The sequence below is a fragment of the Nicotiana tabacum genome, chromosome 13, assembly GCF_000715075.1.
Source record: "Nicotiana tabacum cultivar K326 chromosome 13, ASM71507v2, whole genome shotgun sequence".
Taxonomy (NCBI): domain Eukaryota; kingdom Viridiplantae; phylum Streptophyta; class Magnoliopsida; order Solanales; family Solanaceae; genus Nicotiana; species Nicotiana tabacum.
This window is the reverse complement of record NC_134092.1, coordinates 121,201,892-121,219,020: the sequence shown is the minus strand read 5'-3', so window position 1 is coordinate 121,219,020 and position 17,129 is coordinate 121,201,892. Positions and strand designations below refer to the sequence as shown.

The following is a 17,129-nucleotide window of genomic DNA, read 5'->3' as shown; positions in this document are numbered from 1 at the left end:
GATTAGTTCTGTTACAGGAGCAATTATTATAGCCACAGCTGAACCTGGTTTTATAGCTCGAGTAGACAATTTTCATGCATTCTGTTAAGCTAAGAATGTCAGCCAATTGAAACATACAAAGATGTACAAACCTAATTCTCAAGCTCAATAATCTTCACCACAGATGAGTCACCAACTTTCTGGAAAACAACAACTCGGTCATGTGGCTTTATAACACCTGCTGTTTTCCCATGGTCCAGTGCAACCTTCAATACTGACTCATCGGTTGCATTTGTGGACTCGGCCTGAAGAAGGAAAGGACAAAGTCAATATTCTGGCCACAGCATACCGAATATTCCAACAAGAAGAAAGAGGGTTACAATAACTATGAAGTTAAGAAGGTCAGAAGGAAGATTATGCACTTCTCAAAGTTCTTTCACTCTTGTGAACTTTTCCCTTTCTTGATTAATAATAAGTTGACTATATATTACACTTTTTATCTTGTATGCTTATCAACTTCTTTATACATTATCTTTCCTCCTGTTATACTTCTTCTCAGCATGGGTAAACTTTCATTCACCTTTTTTCCTTTCTTTTATTCTTTTACTATTTTTAGCCTTTTAATTGACCGTTCTGGTAGCTTCACCCTTATATCCGGTGACTGATCTATTCATACCATGCTTTTCCCTACGAACCGTTCTGATGGCACCACTTTTTTCTAGCCTTTTTCAATCAATATTCAAGTCATTGTTCCGTCAGTCAAGTGTTTGTTAGAGCGTGAAATGATAATTCCAATTACACAATGTACATCATCTCTGACAACTACAACTGTCTCACGTATTCCACAGTTCTCAAATGAAATCCATGCAGACTTAGCAAAATACAAAACACAATGGAAGAGAAAGATCCATGTGGGCAATATATACTACCTAGCTGAGATTAAGTCTTACCAATGTTGTTGCATATACATTAGGTGTAATGTTTGTTAGGAGCCTTTTTAATCTTGTTAAAGATTTGTATATCAATAAAAAATGTAGAGAATTTCAAGTGTTAAAGAACCTAAATTATTCAATATTGGAATGAAACGGGTCAACATAGAGCGAAATATATAGTAAGGATTCATAGCGGATCCCAACTAGCTTGAATGATGTGTAGTTGTCGTTGTATTCTCTTACCTTTAATATTTTGCTCACAAACTCACATAATAATACAGAAAAACTAAAACATGATGAGGCCAAGTGACATTGTTAATCACACACTTCACAATTTCATGTTGGTTAACGTCATCTTTTAATCAGAATACAGACCTGCAGTAGATGTAGAAAGAAATCACTTCTTTAGGGAGGAACAAAAGAAAAAAATCATACTGGATGTCTTGGATCTGCAAGGATGGGGAAAAGCCCTCTGACAATAAGAGACTGCCTAGCCTGTCATTTAAGTCATCAATGCAATAGCCAAACAAAATCAGTTTCATTTTCTATTTGCCAATGATAACACCATCAATAATAATATGAACTGAAAAATGAAAAAAAAAAAAAATAAAGCAACAGAAGAAGAGCTTTATTGGCATTGCAAGAAACCTTTTCTTACACTAAGTGTCAGTCTGTGTGATTAAGAAATAGAAGAGAAAATTTTGCGGTCTAGCAGGATTCTGATACTTGCTTCACATCAGAATTAGTGGGTATCTGTTTGAAACTGAGTTTTTGCAAAAGAACAAAAAGTTTTTGCAAACACTGAGTTTCAATTTTTTCAAGCAAACACCACCTTAGCATATGACATATTCATAGGAGGTAGAATGAATCAGATCCATCCTAATATGGATGTCATCATTGAACCATCTAGGAGAAGAATAACATAACATCGATGAGTGAAAGCAGATGCACCATATTTTGTAAGCTACAAATCCATATAGCAGGAGCTTGACTTGTTATATATATATATATATAGGTATAAGATGCACCTTAATTAACTTCAATTTGGTTGGGTAACATGATGAGAAACTATTAACATACATATAAGTTGAAAAATACCTAAAAAAGAAAGTCCTTTACGAAACATTGATTACCTGAAATGCACCACTGAACGTCCACCGAAGCTGGTTCGTCTTGAGACGAGGGATGACAACAGACAATACTGGCATCGGTGGCCTATACTTAGCTATCAATCTGCATCATCAGTAAAAGGTTATAAATTAAATTTCTTGCACCATACAAAGTGGCATGCTTTTGCTGGCTTGTGGTTAAAGAGGCTGTTCTAACACGACAGTCTGATGAAGAGAGGAGTACAATTGTGTTCTAAATGTCTTTTGTGTGGGAGTGAGATGGAAACAAATAGTCATCTGTTTATCCATTGCAGAGTTACCAGTACTCTGTGGCAACTCTTTATGAGTATGAAAGGACTCAGATGGACAATGCGTAGGAAAACTGCCGAGTTGTTAGCATGCTGATCCAGACAACTTTGTGAGACAGAAAAGATGGTGGAGAATTATCCCAGCATGCATCTGGTGGACAGTATGGAGGGAAAGAAATTCAAGGTGTTTTGAAGATGTAGCTATCTCTGAGCATAAGATCAAGATGAATTGTATATTTTTGTTTCAATTTTGGTGTAAAGAGGCCCTAGTAGAAGATGTAGATCATTGACATCATTGGAGCATTGTAACTAGTACAGGACTAGGTTTTTGCTTTTCGGGTTTCCTGTATTTTGTTCCTCTTAGCACAGTCTTTGTGCTAAGGTTTACTCCTTTGAAAATTTATATAAAATCCGTTACCTTCTTCAAAAAAAACTGTTATGGCATTCTCTGGTGAGAAGGCCTGGTAGAGATGTCTTTGACAGGAAAAACACAATTTGCATCAAAGCATAGCAAATATGATGATCGGGGGAGAGAGAGAGAGAGAGAGAGAGAGAGAGAGAGAGAGAGAGAGAGAGAGAGAGAGAGAGAGAGAGAGAGAGAGAGGAGAGGAGAGACCTCGCAGCTCTCCCTGAAGAAGTGAAGCAGATAATAACAGACGCCTTGACCTTGATGGCAGCACGCACCTGAATCAAACAAAAGCAGTGCAGACAGTATTCATGTCAATATCGGTGTCTTAACATGTTTCCCTCCACCCTAACGAAAAAACTTAACACGAGCAGCAGAAACAACATACCGCAGAGGAAGCAATAGATTCCAAGTGAGACATTGGTTCTCCGACATACTTAACAGCCCTCTTAAAATAGACATCTTGATTATAAACCTTTTCTGCCTGGAAAAAGGAACTAACATGAGCAGCAAAATTTACAAGAAAATCTCAGAATTAACATCTGACTACATTGGAATCAACAAGACACCTCCTTTGGAGGGCACAGTGTGCATTTTAAGGCAAATATGAAACGAAAAGATAAGATTATGCCGCAATGTCAGCCCTAACACCGATTAGTTATGTGGATTTGTTCCTCTCCTGTGCCATTTTGGCTAAATACAAACTCGACTAGAAAAACGTACTGGCTTAACCAGCAAACCATTAACCAGACTCACAACCTATAGTTAGTTCATTTATCCCCTCCCCAACAAAATGTGGTAGAAATACACTCGAACCATGGTTCCGAGTTTGGAAATTGAGCTTCTTTCAGTATTTCTCTTCTTTGGAAAGTGAAATTCATCACTGAAGAGGTCCTAAAAAGACAATTAGATGGTGAATGTATGTCCTGTTAAATACATTTCCTAATTCATAATTTCTTCCATAGCTGCACGCCTAATTCACATCATGACAGCAACTGATCCCAACACTTGCACTGAGCAAGGGCTATTTAAGATTACTTACTGGTTATATGGCCCATGTTTATGCTGGAAAAATAGATGTGCATGTGAACCTATCCATGTAACTTTGATGTTAAGTCTTTTCCGCTAATGAACTGAAATCCTATCAAACATCTGGAACTTTCGCTGTACGTGATCAAAGTGATTTTGGCGCACTCAATATCACTTTACGGGGATGTGCTTTAGAATATTAATCCAACCTTCAGAAGGAATATAACTTTAACCATTACACCATGAATAAAGAATAAACATTGAATTCAACATAATCGTGCTTGCTGTGAGGTAAGACCAAGATCAAGTCAAATACCGCCGAAAAGATACAGTAGTCTATTAACTGCTATTTCTGAAATTAGATGTACTTTGTACTCCATAAATATCACTTGAAGTCTTACCAAAAATGTGAGATCAAGTCAGAAGATTTCAGTAGAAATTGTACTCCGAAGGTCGATTAAGGTGTCCATTGACAATTAAAATATTCACAATGGTAGCATAAGCCATGAGTAGAACATCAACGAGGTAAAACTTACCTCTGCACAAATTTTACCAACAATGGAGATAGTCTCAACAGGATATAGGCCTCTCAGGGTTTCTGCACCTAGAAGAATTGCATCACTACCTGGGATGAAAAAAATTATGTAAGAAGCATCTCACATACGAGGTCAAAAAGGCATGTTTATACCCACCACAAGTATTTAGTATATATCCAATGTTGTTCACATAGGAATCTAGCATATCAAATTAATGTGATAATAGACTTGTCAAAGACAGAAGCTACCATCCAATACAGCGTTGGCAACATCTGTTGCCTCAGCACGAGTGGGTCGCAAGTTATCAGTCATACTGTCCACAACACGAGTGACCACAGCAGGCTTCCCAGCCATATTGCACTTGTGCACAGCTGCTTTTTGAAATAGGAACACCTGGTAATTAATAGAATCTGGTTAGAAGACAGGAGTCCATACTATGATAACTGCAAAAGTGTCACACTCAGTGGAAAGGGCAGGATCAGACAATCTAATGAAACAAAGAAAAATGCAACATGGACCCATTCGGCACTATTCAATTGCACGTAATTATTCAAATATATCGTGAGCCCACGTATTGTTCTGCAAAAGGACTTTCTTTTTATGTGCCATTGCCTTTGCTTCTTATGTGCATTGCCCAATCTCTACTGTATCTTAAAAATAGTAGCAAATCAGTGCTCGGCCTTTATATACATAAAATATTTTATGAGACTCACCTTTACTCTTCTTGATATTAACTTTTCCATATTCTATTCCCGATAAGAACTCCATATCATTCATTCAAGCTAGTATTTGGTTACAGAAAATTTGTGATAATGAGCTAATTTCCATGAATTAAAGTTAAGCTCCATCAGCTGAGAATTTGAATCCCAGCTTGTTATTAGGTGCAACAACTGTTCCTTATTGTAATAAATGAGAAGAAAGCACAAATTGACAATGATGTTTTGGCTTGGCTTTGTTAGATGTCATTCTCTGATGTAACTACAAGTTGAACCTCTCCCCCACTCCATATATAGTGAATGTCACTGAAAACATCAACTATAACAACTATCAAGAAGCAAGAATGACCTCCTCGGGAATTCTGCAAGTGGAAAGATGAAAGGTATCTGGGAATTAAGGGACAGGAATGGAAGGTACTGACACCAAAGTATCAATCATCACATGTTATTAAGATACTATTCAGGTGTCGTTTTGCTCCGTTTTTCACCCAGAAAACACAATTAAAAGTTATATAACCGCTCATTATATGTTGCCTCAACATTTCAGAATGTGTTCGGATATTATGGCATACATGGGGGCCTTTGGTCATTTACCCTGCTTGTTGAACAACGTTTGGCTTTTTTTTTTCTTTTGGGGGCTTTTTCAACCTTTGATTTAAAGTTTGAGTGCAAAACATTTTTATGGTAGATTATAACATTTTTCTTGAATCGATAAAAAAAAGGAGTCATGGACAATCGCCCTCTCTAGGAAAGAGATTGGTGCAGATAAAACAGTGTGACATCTAAGCACAGATCAACTCATTAAACTATCTGAAGGCACAATATATTTTAGTATTCTACCTTAGAGAATAGTGACTCGTGTATGTACCGTCAAAAGGGATCCCATTTATTTTTCTCATAATCCATAATATTACTTTTCATCCCTAATGGACAATTCACTCATATCCACCCAAAAAATTCTCTGTACCGTTGGCGTTTGAATTGGTAGATCGTTTGAATGTCCATTAATGATATGCCACTTTAATGAGGGGCCTGTTTATTGTCGTTAATAATATCGTATGTCATTGAAAAGACTGAGGAGAGTTAAGTGGACCTTCTCAGGTGGCAGATCTATCCCTAAATTTCCACGAGATAGAATGATGCCATCAGCTTCTCCAAGAATCTCGTCAAAGTTGGCCATTCCCTACAAGCAAATTCAAGGGAAAGTTACACGAACTACAATATTAAATCAATACTACCATGCAGTTTTTTCATTGAATAAAACCCAAAGTATTCAATGGGTAACTGACCTCCACATTTTCTATCTTAGCAAAAATCTGTGTTTGATTTAGATCACCCAACTTAGATAGAAATTCACGAGCCTGAACAAGAAAATAAAGAACCGCTAGATTGTTATAGATATATTTGTTCACTTCTGAAGCAATGGCATCGGATAAGTCCAGATCTTACATAGGCAAGGGAGATGCTGAAAGTAATAAAGCGAAAAGTAGAACTTTATAAATGGCCTTACATGTCGAACATCTTCAGCATGTCGTGTGTATGATAGTGAAAGGATATCTATTTTGTTTCGAAACGCCCAGGTGCTTATAACCTAAAATTATTGCAGGACATCCAGCGAAAAATTTACTGTTAGATAGACTAGAGAATATCATAGTTCTAAAAGAAACCCGACCAATAAGTTCTGCGGAGTTGTTTTTTAAACTGGACAATGTGAACCTAAACGAGCAAACAAATTGTCATTCCCAAAATAACCATAACCATTTGCTTTTTATTACTGCCTACACAAAATACTTGGAGTCTCTCAGACCAATTTGATGTGGCATAAACTTAAAGAGTGTGAAAGGCTGATTGCAGAATGATAGTCTTTGATATTAGGTAACAACAAACCTTCTTATCTTTGTCAGTGAGAGTTGGCAAATCAATACGGATCTGGGAGACATGTAACGTGTACAATGGTCCGGCCAAGGTTGCAGAATTTTTAATCAAGCAAACGACATCCTCTCCTTTCACCTCTGTAACCTGCATCATGGGGAACTCTTGAGATCAGAAATTACCTAGTTTAACATTGGCCACATGCTGCACATCTCTTTCACAAGAATTCCTGCATCCGCAGAAAGTCTAAAGGGAAGGCCCATGCAACTCTAAGAACACCAACACTATGCTGTCACAAGTGAAAGCAAACTCTCTCTCTCTCTCTCTCTCTCTCTCTCTCTCTCTCTCTCTCTCTCTCTCTCTCTCTCTCTCTCTCTCTCTCTCTCTCTCTCTCTCTCTCTCTCTCACACACACACACACACACACACACACAGAGATGTGCGCACTCATATGTACACACACAATATATTTTCATTTTATTGAATTGATACAAGGCATGCTGTTTCCACACACACACATTATTTTGGTGTTGTGTGTTGCGGAAAGGGGTAGAGGGGATTTCACAGTGATCAGTGACAGTTTTCTCAAATTTCTGAAATGAAATAGAAAAGATCATTTCGTGGATTCAAACATTTAAAAAATTATTCTTCATCATAGATGAACGCTTTAGCCATACTGAGGTAGTCTCACTTCCTGTAAACAAGTACTGACCAATGAAAATAGTATCTCCATTCTTCACTGACTGCAAAGATATGAAAATTTAGCATCAGAACATGCCATGGTTCATGCAAAGAAAATGCAAAGACATGAACTAAAATCAAGATGCTTCTACGTTTACGGTCTCAGATGTATTTTCCAGCTCTCACTCTAACATTTGAGGTTGGATTTTATGTTTGATTCAAACATCATCAGTTGATTCTCCAATTCTGCAAAAGCCTCGGCCTCCTTAATCCAATGTCTCTTGATCACTAACCCCTATGCATAATACTACAACCTTGGTTTAGGTCCACAATGCTAACCGCCATCCAAATTAACAGACCCTGTCCGCTGATGTTCACAAAAGGGATCACCTAACCTAAATTTCCATGGATAAAAAGTAAAAAGTCCCAATGCTAGATTAACATGATGTGAATAGAACCAGTCTAAAATATTCTCCTCCTGCTATTGTTTCCTATAAGAATCAATTCAATCTCAAATGTACTGTAATGCATGTAATGCCAAAGGAAACCTGGGAGGTGCAGTTCCAATAAACTTCCAAAAAAGGACATATTTAGTCTCTTTCGCCTCTGTGAAATTCACCTTTGATAGGCCACTAAAATTTATAGGCAGTAGATTTGAGGTAGCCTCTTTATCTTGATCGGGTGTCAGGACAACTAAGGAATCTGCCTGGAGTGAAATTGGGTTTTCGCTCTTATTGACAACTTGTAGTTCAGGACCACCAGTGTCTAGCATAACCTGAAAAGATAAGGAGAATAGTTGGCCATAACCAATTTTAGAAGTTATACTATTTATGGATTTCTATAAAACAGAGAAGTTCAACTTGGTATGAGTAGCAGGAGCAACGAGCTTACTGCACAGAGCTTCTTTGAGCTTTTGATAGCTGCCTTTAGATTTTCCAGTGTCTCTTGGTGAAATTCAGCATCACCCCATGAAAAGTCGAATCGTGCCACTAATATACACAACAAGAAAAGTATTTGCTCATTGGTGTCAATGTTCTTGATCAGCTTAGTGCCAGCCATTCAGTTTCTTTCAAGCTGAAGGAGCACATGAAAGGCTACTAACAAGCGTTTGGAAAACACCAATTTCCTATATATTCTACCACTCAGTTAAGCCTGACCTGTATGACTAGTTATATTTCCCTTCCCTGAATATATCTAACCATACTTGGTAGGATGCAAGGAGCAAGTACGTTTACAAATGTAAAACAGGTAACTTGTGAGAATATTATCCATAGTTTTACTTAAATTACCGAGAAATCCTTTTATTTATCAGATAAAAACACTATAACAACAACGTCAACAACAATGTTACTATTTATACAGTATACAAAATGCCAATCCCTAAGCAACGAAGGGTGCGGCGTAGTGGTCAATGAAGTGGGAGGTGAACCATGCAGTCTCAGTTTCAAATCCCAACGAAGACAAAATATTCTAGGTGATTTCTTTCTATTGGCCCAAGCCTAGGTGATTTCTTCTCATCTATCTAAGCCTTGGTGTGCAAAGTCGTTGGTAGAAAGTAGCAGGTACTCGGTGAAATAATTGAGGTGCACGCAAGTAGGCCCGAACCGTCGCAAAAAATAATCAATTAAGGGACAGTGACCAATTGAAAAATGACACCTGTATAACTTAGTTATTTTTGAAGTTCCTTTTTTCTTCTCACGTGTGAGCAGGAAGGGTGAGGACACTTCCCTGCCATGTCACCTCTTAGGGGGCTACTAGTTCCACTTTGAACGAGAATAAGGGGGTAAACTCTGCCCCCATAGCTAGACATATTTGACTGAGCACAAAATGAAGACTTTTAAAATTTATAGTTTTAAATATACTATAATATTTGTGCGACTATAAAAGCTTATTTAGTTAAGGTAAAATGAGAAGTTTAAGTTAAGCTATTTTTTAAAATTAAAAACGGATCATTCTTTTTGACAGATTAAAAAGAAAATATGGTCGCATAAACACAACAACAGAGGGAGTAGTACCAGACATTCCCGCTTTGAGGCAACTAGAGATAATCTCCACCGAACGTGATTTCGGACCAAGCGTGCCGACAATTTTCGTCATTGCCGGAAAAAAAGTCTGCAAAAAACATTTTATTTTAAAAAAAATAAGAAACTCATAAACAACAAGTCAAACAACAATAATCACTTCAATCTCATACCATCCACAGCACATTATGAAAAAAAAGTTCTCCGATAAACACAAATTCTACTACTAAAGAGCTTCATAAAACCTAAATTAACCAATATTATTAAGTTACAGAGAATCAAGTAATCAAACAAGTCAAAATTCTAGTAGTAGAATTCACTCACAGGCTTCGATGGCTCGAGAATTGAAGCCATCCGAATAGGCTCTTCTAGAAGCAAGTTCGTGGAATGCATTTTTCCGGTAGCCGGTCACTGCAACTGAGCTTAGAGTAGAGTACAATAATGGAGGTACAGAAAATAGTAATAATAGCAAAAATGCTTTTGGAGAGAGAGGCCGGGAAATGGATATTTAAATAACTTTTCGATTTCTCAAAGGCCGTTTTAGATGCTTTTTTTAAGCTCCCGGCCATAGATTTTAGCTTCTTCTTAAAAACAAAAAATCATAAAATTTCAAAATTTCAAAATTTCTTAAACTCACAAAATTAACTTTTCTTCAAATAAAATATATGTTCAAACACAACTTTAACTTTCAAAAATTATTTTTAAACACAACTTCAAAAAACAAAAATCAAGTTTCAATCAAATATATGCTCAAACGCTAGCTTAATTTTTATTTACAGTGAAGTGTAATATATCTTTTTAGACTATTTGTGTATTTTAAACATGTAATAACAAACTAGTATAGTATTACTTTTTATTAGGTAATTACGGACACAGATTAAAGATTTAAATTATAATGAATTTAGCTTTTAAGATTCTTAACAATACTCATTATACTATTAAATTAGTTATTATTTTTACTAGGTTTTTAATTGAATTTATTATAAGAATTTAATTAATTAATTTATGAGTGATCTGATATATTTGATGTATTCAATGCATAATATATATAAAAATAATAATTTTACCTATCCAAAAAGTATAATTTTTCCACAAAATATCTCCAATTATCATCCTTGGAGCTATGTGGCCAGTGAGTTCACTGATGTAGGTGGAATTTTATTGTAGTTAGCACCTGTCATTATTCAGGACAGATTGTGGGCTCACGTTACTCTATAAATACTTTTATTTTTTTCCTTAAGATAGCAAATACAGAATCTTTTGTGTGATGTGTAAATTGTAATAAAAGTGGTAATTCAAATAACGTGATCTTGAAAGGTGAAGAAGCTGCTTTCCATTTTTAGTACAAATCTATGCAAAACATCATAAATAAATAAAAACATGGTTTTGTTGCTGTGTGAACCGAATGGTTTTGAATAAGGAAAGTTGGATACGAGCATTGTGAGAGGTTAAGCTAGCGTTTGGTCATACATTTCTAAATTTATTTTGAAAAATCTATTTTGGGTTAAGTTTGATTTAAAGATAAAAATGTGTTTAGACATACGTTTTCAAAACATATTTCTCAAATTTATTTTGGAAAAACATGTGTATTATTAGGGATTTGGCCGAAAACCAGTTATTGAGGTTGGTTTTGGGATTTGGAATTTTGCCAAAATATAGGCAAAATCTATGGCCAAACATGTGTTTGTCAAATAAAACTCAAGTTTATTTTGGCAAAATCTATGGCCAAACGGGTCCTAAGATTCGATAACGACTAAAAACTTGTCGCGTATCGGGCGGTGGCGAAACCAGGAAATTCAATAAGGGTGTTCAAATTTTGAACACCTTTTGCTAGTGGGCTATGTAAGGGTGTTCAAAGTCTATTTTTAATCAATAACAAGTAATATTTTATCTTATATGTAGTATAATTTTTCGACAAAGTGTGGTCAGTTGATCACCCTTGGGCCAGCATATCTTCGTCCCTGGTATCATGCGTTTATATTAACTTTATAAATATATGACACATGTCTTTATAAATATAATTATCAGTAAAACATAGTCTTTTATTATATATTCTCACCTATTTTTATCACTTAACCATAATAATTAGTTTGTTAGATGCAAATATCTGGTGTGAATAAAATTTTATTCGAGTAATCGTATTAACCTTCCTAGATTGGAAGAAGATGAGCACGAGCTAGCGAGGTTTAAAACGGCTACTAAACTTCTTGATATATACAAACTTAGAAAGGACGTGATTAAAATCCTCATATCACAATGTCTAGAATGAAAACTTTAGTATTTGCAGATTGGTTTACCCATCTGTATTTGAAAATGTTATTCCCGCCAATATTGTTGTATTTGTAAATAATAATTCTGTAAAATATAAGTTAGCGTAATGAAACAATAACTAATTCGAGCCCACTGAATTCACAGTGTTTCCTTAAGGAATTTAATCCCCTCCTAGTACCCAAGGTAATGGATTATTTCCTCCCAGGATAGAACGAATCACACACTGGTGTAGCGGTACTTCAAACCCCAGTGTTTCAGCGAACACAAAGTTCGGTAGCAAATCACACTTACAATTGCTTTGTTTGAAGTTAAAACAATGCAGAACGAAGGAGTAGAAACTCAGAAAATCGTATGGAAATGCTGAGAGGAAGCAGTGCAATGTATAGCCAAATATGTTGGCGATTTTTAGTTTGTTTCTTGTGCGTTGAGTGTTGAGTGTCTTTCTTCAACATCTGCTGCACATATATATAGCAGCCAGTGTTGAAGAAGACCAAACGTCCACTCTCCATGGTGGAGCAAGCATTAGCTTGTTTGTGGAGTAAGCACATTCATGTTTGTAGAGCAAGCACATTCATGGTGGGAAGAGCATTAGGCGGCTGCCAAATGGTCAATACACGGATTGGAAAATATCCGTTTACAAATGCGGATAATCTTACGTTAATATTTACTATTAACAAATAAATTTGGTCCAAAAAATTAATCAATCAATCGATCATTTGACCAAATGCAAATTCAAATCCAAATCCAAATCCAAATCCAAATCCGAAGCCGAAGCCGTAGCCGTAGTCGAAGCCGAGCCGAGCGACGACGACGACGGCGCGAGGCTTGCTTTCTTCTTAACTCTTTAAGAGCTACAAGAAGAGCAATTATATATATACCCACCAAAAATCTTTTTCTCTTCCAATATGGGATAATGTCTCATTGTCAAGAGGGGAAAACTTAAAATTTTACTCAAAATTTTATTTTCCCTCCATTTCCCATTCACCCTCATTTTAAGACTATTTCATTTTAAAACAAAAAAAAAACTCAACAATCCCCCACATGAATGGGGAATGGCTATATCACGGAAGTATGCATGAAAAAACTGTGTGATTTGCAAGCAAGGATTAATCGCATCTGGATAAGTAGGTTTTCCTTTGAACTTTCCGTAGTAAACTTATGTCGGATATACTCGGTCAATCGGTAGATTTGATATTTTTGAACCGTCGATCTTTGGTGTATACCTAGACAATCATAAGTTACACAATCAACCCTTAACCGTCTTTGATTCTCATTGTTGTGTTCGTTTCAGCCATGAACACCGCCTGGTTTCATAAGTGCGTAGAGAACTGGCCTTACAAAGTTTTCCTTGAAGCGGCTAACACTTTACACTTACATAGGTGATTCCTAAACGTGTCATCCTGTAGATACACTATTTGATATACCCCGTATCAAATTTAGAAATCATTAAAAAGCCTTAATGCTTTATCCTTGGTACTGAACATTGTCTCATCACAAGAACGGACTAAAATTTTATTTGACAATGTTGAACCGTCATTAATGACTTTGTTTGATCTCCTTGAACCTAGATCTTGGGATCTCCAGTCTTCTAGGTAGAGTTACCGCCACAATGACTTATTCTCGGCCATAGCCCCATTCCCCTTGATGATTTCTCAACTACCTCTCTAGTTAGGCCTTTTGTAAGTGGATCCGACACATTATCACTTGACTTTACATAGTCAATCGTGATAATTTCTCTAGAGAGTAATTGCCTAACGGTTTTATGTCTTCGTCGTATATGACGAGATTTCCCGTTATACATAACGCTCCCAGCCCTTCCAATTGCCGCTTGACTATCACAATGTATGCATATTGGTGTCAACGGTTTGGGCCAAAATGGAATGTCTTCCAAGAAATTCCGGAGCCATTCAGCTTCTTCACCGGCTTTATCTAAGGCTATGAATTCAGCCTCCATTGTAGAGCGGGCAATACATGTTTATTTGGACGACTTCCAAGATACCGCTCCTCCACCAATAGTGAATAAATATCCACTTGTGGACTTAGAATCAGTTGAACCGGCGATCCAATTTGCATCACAGTATCCCTCAATCACTGCAGGGAAACTACTGTAGTGCAATTCAAAGTTTTGGGTATGTTCTAAATATCCCAAAACTCGTTTCATTGCCATCCAATGAGATTGGCCTGGATTGCTCGTATATCGACTCAGTTTACTTATAGCACAAGCTATATCTGGTCGTGTAAAATTCATGATATACATTAAGCATCCCAACACACGAGCATAATCCAATTTTGATATGCTTTGGCCTTTATTCTTTGCTAATGCAATATTTACGTCAATTGGAGTCTTTGCAACTTTAAAGCCCAAGTGCTTGAATTTTTCAAGTACTGTCTTAATATAATGAGATTGTGACAATGCCAGACCTTGAGGAGTCTTATGGATCTTAATTCCCAGAATTAAATCAGCAACTCCCAAGTCTTTCATATCAAACTTGCTATTGAGCATACGCTTAGTAGCATTTATGTTGGCAATGTCATTACTCATTATCAGCATATCATCCACATATAGGCAAACAATGACTATGTGATTTGGAACATTTTTAATGTACACACATTTATCACATTCATTTATCTTAAAACTATTTGACAACATTGTTTGGTCAAATTTTGTATGCCATTGTTTGGGTATTTGTTTTAGTCCGTAAAGAGACTTAACAAGTCTACATACCTTCTTTTCTTTACCTGGAATCACAAACCCTTCAGGTTGTTCCATGTAAATTTCTTTCTCCAACTCTCCATTTAAGAAGGCCGTCTTAACATCCATTTGATGAATTTCAAGACCATACACTGCAGCTAATGCTACTAACATCCGTATGGACGTAATTCTTGTAACTGGAGAGTATGTATCAAAGTAGTCTAGACCTTCTCGTTGTCTATACCCTTTGACTACGAGTCTTGCCTTGAATTTATCAATAGTGCCATCATCTTTGATTTTTCTCTTAAAAATCCATTTAGAACCCAAAGGTTTATTTCCAGAGGAAGATCAACCAATTCCTATGTATGGTTGTTCAATATGGATTCTATTTCACTATTGACTGCCTCTTTCTAAAACAATGATTCCGAAGAAATCATAGCTTTTTTAAATATTTGAGGCTCATTCTCCAATAAGAAAGTCACAAAATCTGGTCCAAATGAAGTAGACGTTCTTTGACGTTTACTACGTCTTGGATTCTCCTGATTACATGTACTTTCTTTTGTTTCTTCCCGAGGTCGTTTAGATCCTTCACCAAACGACTCACATTCCTTTTTATACGGATATATATATTTTCAAAGAACTCAGCATTATCTGATTCTATAACCGTATTATTATGAATATCGGGATTTTCTGATTTATGAACCAGAAATCGATATGCTTTACTATTTGTCGCATATCCTATGAAAACACAATCAACGGTTTTCGGTCCTATCTTTACCCTTTTGGGTTTAGGAACTTGCACTTTTGCCAAACACCCCCACACTTTAAAGTAATTCAAGTTGGGCTTCCTTCCTTTCCATTTTTCATATGGAATGGATTGTGTTTTGCTATGGGGCACTCGATTTAATATTCGATTAGCCGTAAGAATGGCTTCCCCCCACAAGTTCTGTGGCAAACCAGAACTTATCAACAACGCATTCATCATCTCCTTTAATGTGCGATTCTTTCTTTCCGCAATCCCATTAGATTGGGGCGTGTAAGGGGTTGTTGTTTGATGAATAATTCCATATTCTAAACATATTTCTTCAAAAGGAGATTCATATTCACCACCCCTATCACTTCTTATCATTTTTACTTTCTTGTTAAGTTGCGTTTCAACTTCATTCTTGTATTGCCTGAATGCGTCTATTGCTTCATCTTTACTATTCAGTAAGTAAACATAGCAATATCGAGTACCATCGTCAATAAAAGTTATGAAATACTTCTTTCCACCGCGAGATGGTATTGACTTCATGTCACAAATATCTGTATGAATTAAGTCTAAAGGATTTGAATTCCTTTCAACTGACTTATAAGGATGTTTAACATACTTAGATTCCACACATGTTTGACATTTTCATTTTTCGCATTCAAACTTGGGCAGTACTTCCAAGTTAATCATTTCCGCAAGGTTTTATAATTGACATGACCCAAACGTACATGCCATAAATCATTTGACTCAAGTAAGTAAGAAGAAGCTGAAATATTATTATTATTTTTCACAACCATTACATTTAGATTGAAAAGGCCCTCGGTGAGGTAACATTTTCCTACAAATATTTCATTCTTACTAATGACAACCTTGTTGGACACAAAAATGCACTTAAAATCGTGCTTAACAAGAAGTCCAGTAGAGACTAAATTCTTTCTCATTTCGGGAACATGAAGGACATTGTTCAAAGTCATGACCTTGCCAGAAGTCATTTTCAGAAATATCTTCCCATATCCTTCAACTTTTGCTGTTGAAGCATTTCCCATATAAACTGTCTCTCCGGGTCCAGCAGGAGCATAAGTAGCAAAAGCTTCTCTAACTGCACAAACATGGCGAGTGGCTCCTGAATCAAACTACCACAGTTTAGGATTTCCCACCAAGTTACATTCAGAAAGCATGGCACACAAGTTATCAACATCATCATGGTTTACTACCATGTTTGCTTGACCCCTTTTCTTGTCTTTCTTCGGAGCACGACACTCCGTAGATTTGTATCCGGTTTTCCCACAGTTGTAGCAGTTTCCACTGAACCGCTTCTTGCTTGGGTTGTATTTCGGACCAGAAGCCTTCTTCCTCCTTTTGTTAGCTTCAACAATATTTGCTCCCATTATTGTTGAATTTCCACGGCCTCTCCTTTCAGCAGCTTTATTGTCCTCTTCGATTCTCAACCGAACAATGGGATCTTCAAGGGACATTTTCTTTCGTTTGTGTTTCAAATAATTTTTGAAGTCCTTCCACAACGGAGGCAACTTCTCAATCATTGCTGCTATTTGGAATGCTTCGTTGATGACAAGACCTTCAGCAAGTAGATCATGAATAATCACTTGCAATTCCTAGACTTGGGTAATAACAGACTTGCTATCTACCATTTTATAGTCCAAAAATTTTGCGGCAACGAATTTCTTCATCCCGGCATCTTCAGTTTTATATTTCTTTTCAAGCGCATTCCACATTTTTTTTGACGTCTCCACGCTACTGTATACATTATACAGATTATCATCCAGTCCGCTAAGAATATAATTCTTGCATAAAAAATCAGAATGCTTC

General features: G+C 36.5%; 1 protein-coding gene across 1 annotated transcript; it reads right to left on the bottom strand.

Annotated features, from left to right (window-relative positions):
- Positions 1 to 62: 62 nt before the first annotated feature.
- Positions 63 to 10,151, bottom strand: LOC107803087 (pyruvate kinase 1, cytosolic). Its single transcript, XM_075228432.1, has 16 exons — positions 9,913 to 10,151; positions 9,583 to 9,679; positions 8,459 to 8,556; positions 8,187 to 8,342; positions 7,551 to 7,629; positions 6,903 to 7,051; positions 6,526 to 6,606; positions 6,305 to 6,376; positions 6,109 to 6,198; positions 4,548 to 4,692; positions 4,300 to 4,388; positions 3,123 to 3,218; positions 2,945 to 3,012; positions 2,045 to 2,144; positions 1,347 to 1,406; positions 63 to 284 (listed from the first exon to the last, which is right to left on the bottom strand). Exons 1-16 carry the CDS (start codon positions 9,979 to 9,981, stop codon positions 132 to 134), a joined length of 1,602 nt encoding a protein of 533 aa, XP_075084533.1. The 5' UTR covers positions 9,982 to 10,151; the 3' UTR covers positions 63 to 131.
- Between the last annotated feature and the right edge of the window lie 6,978 nt (positions 10,152 to 17,129).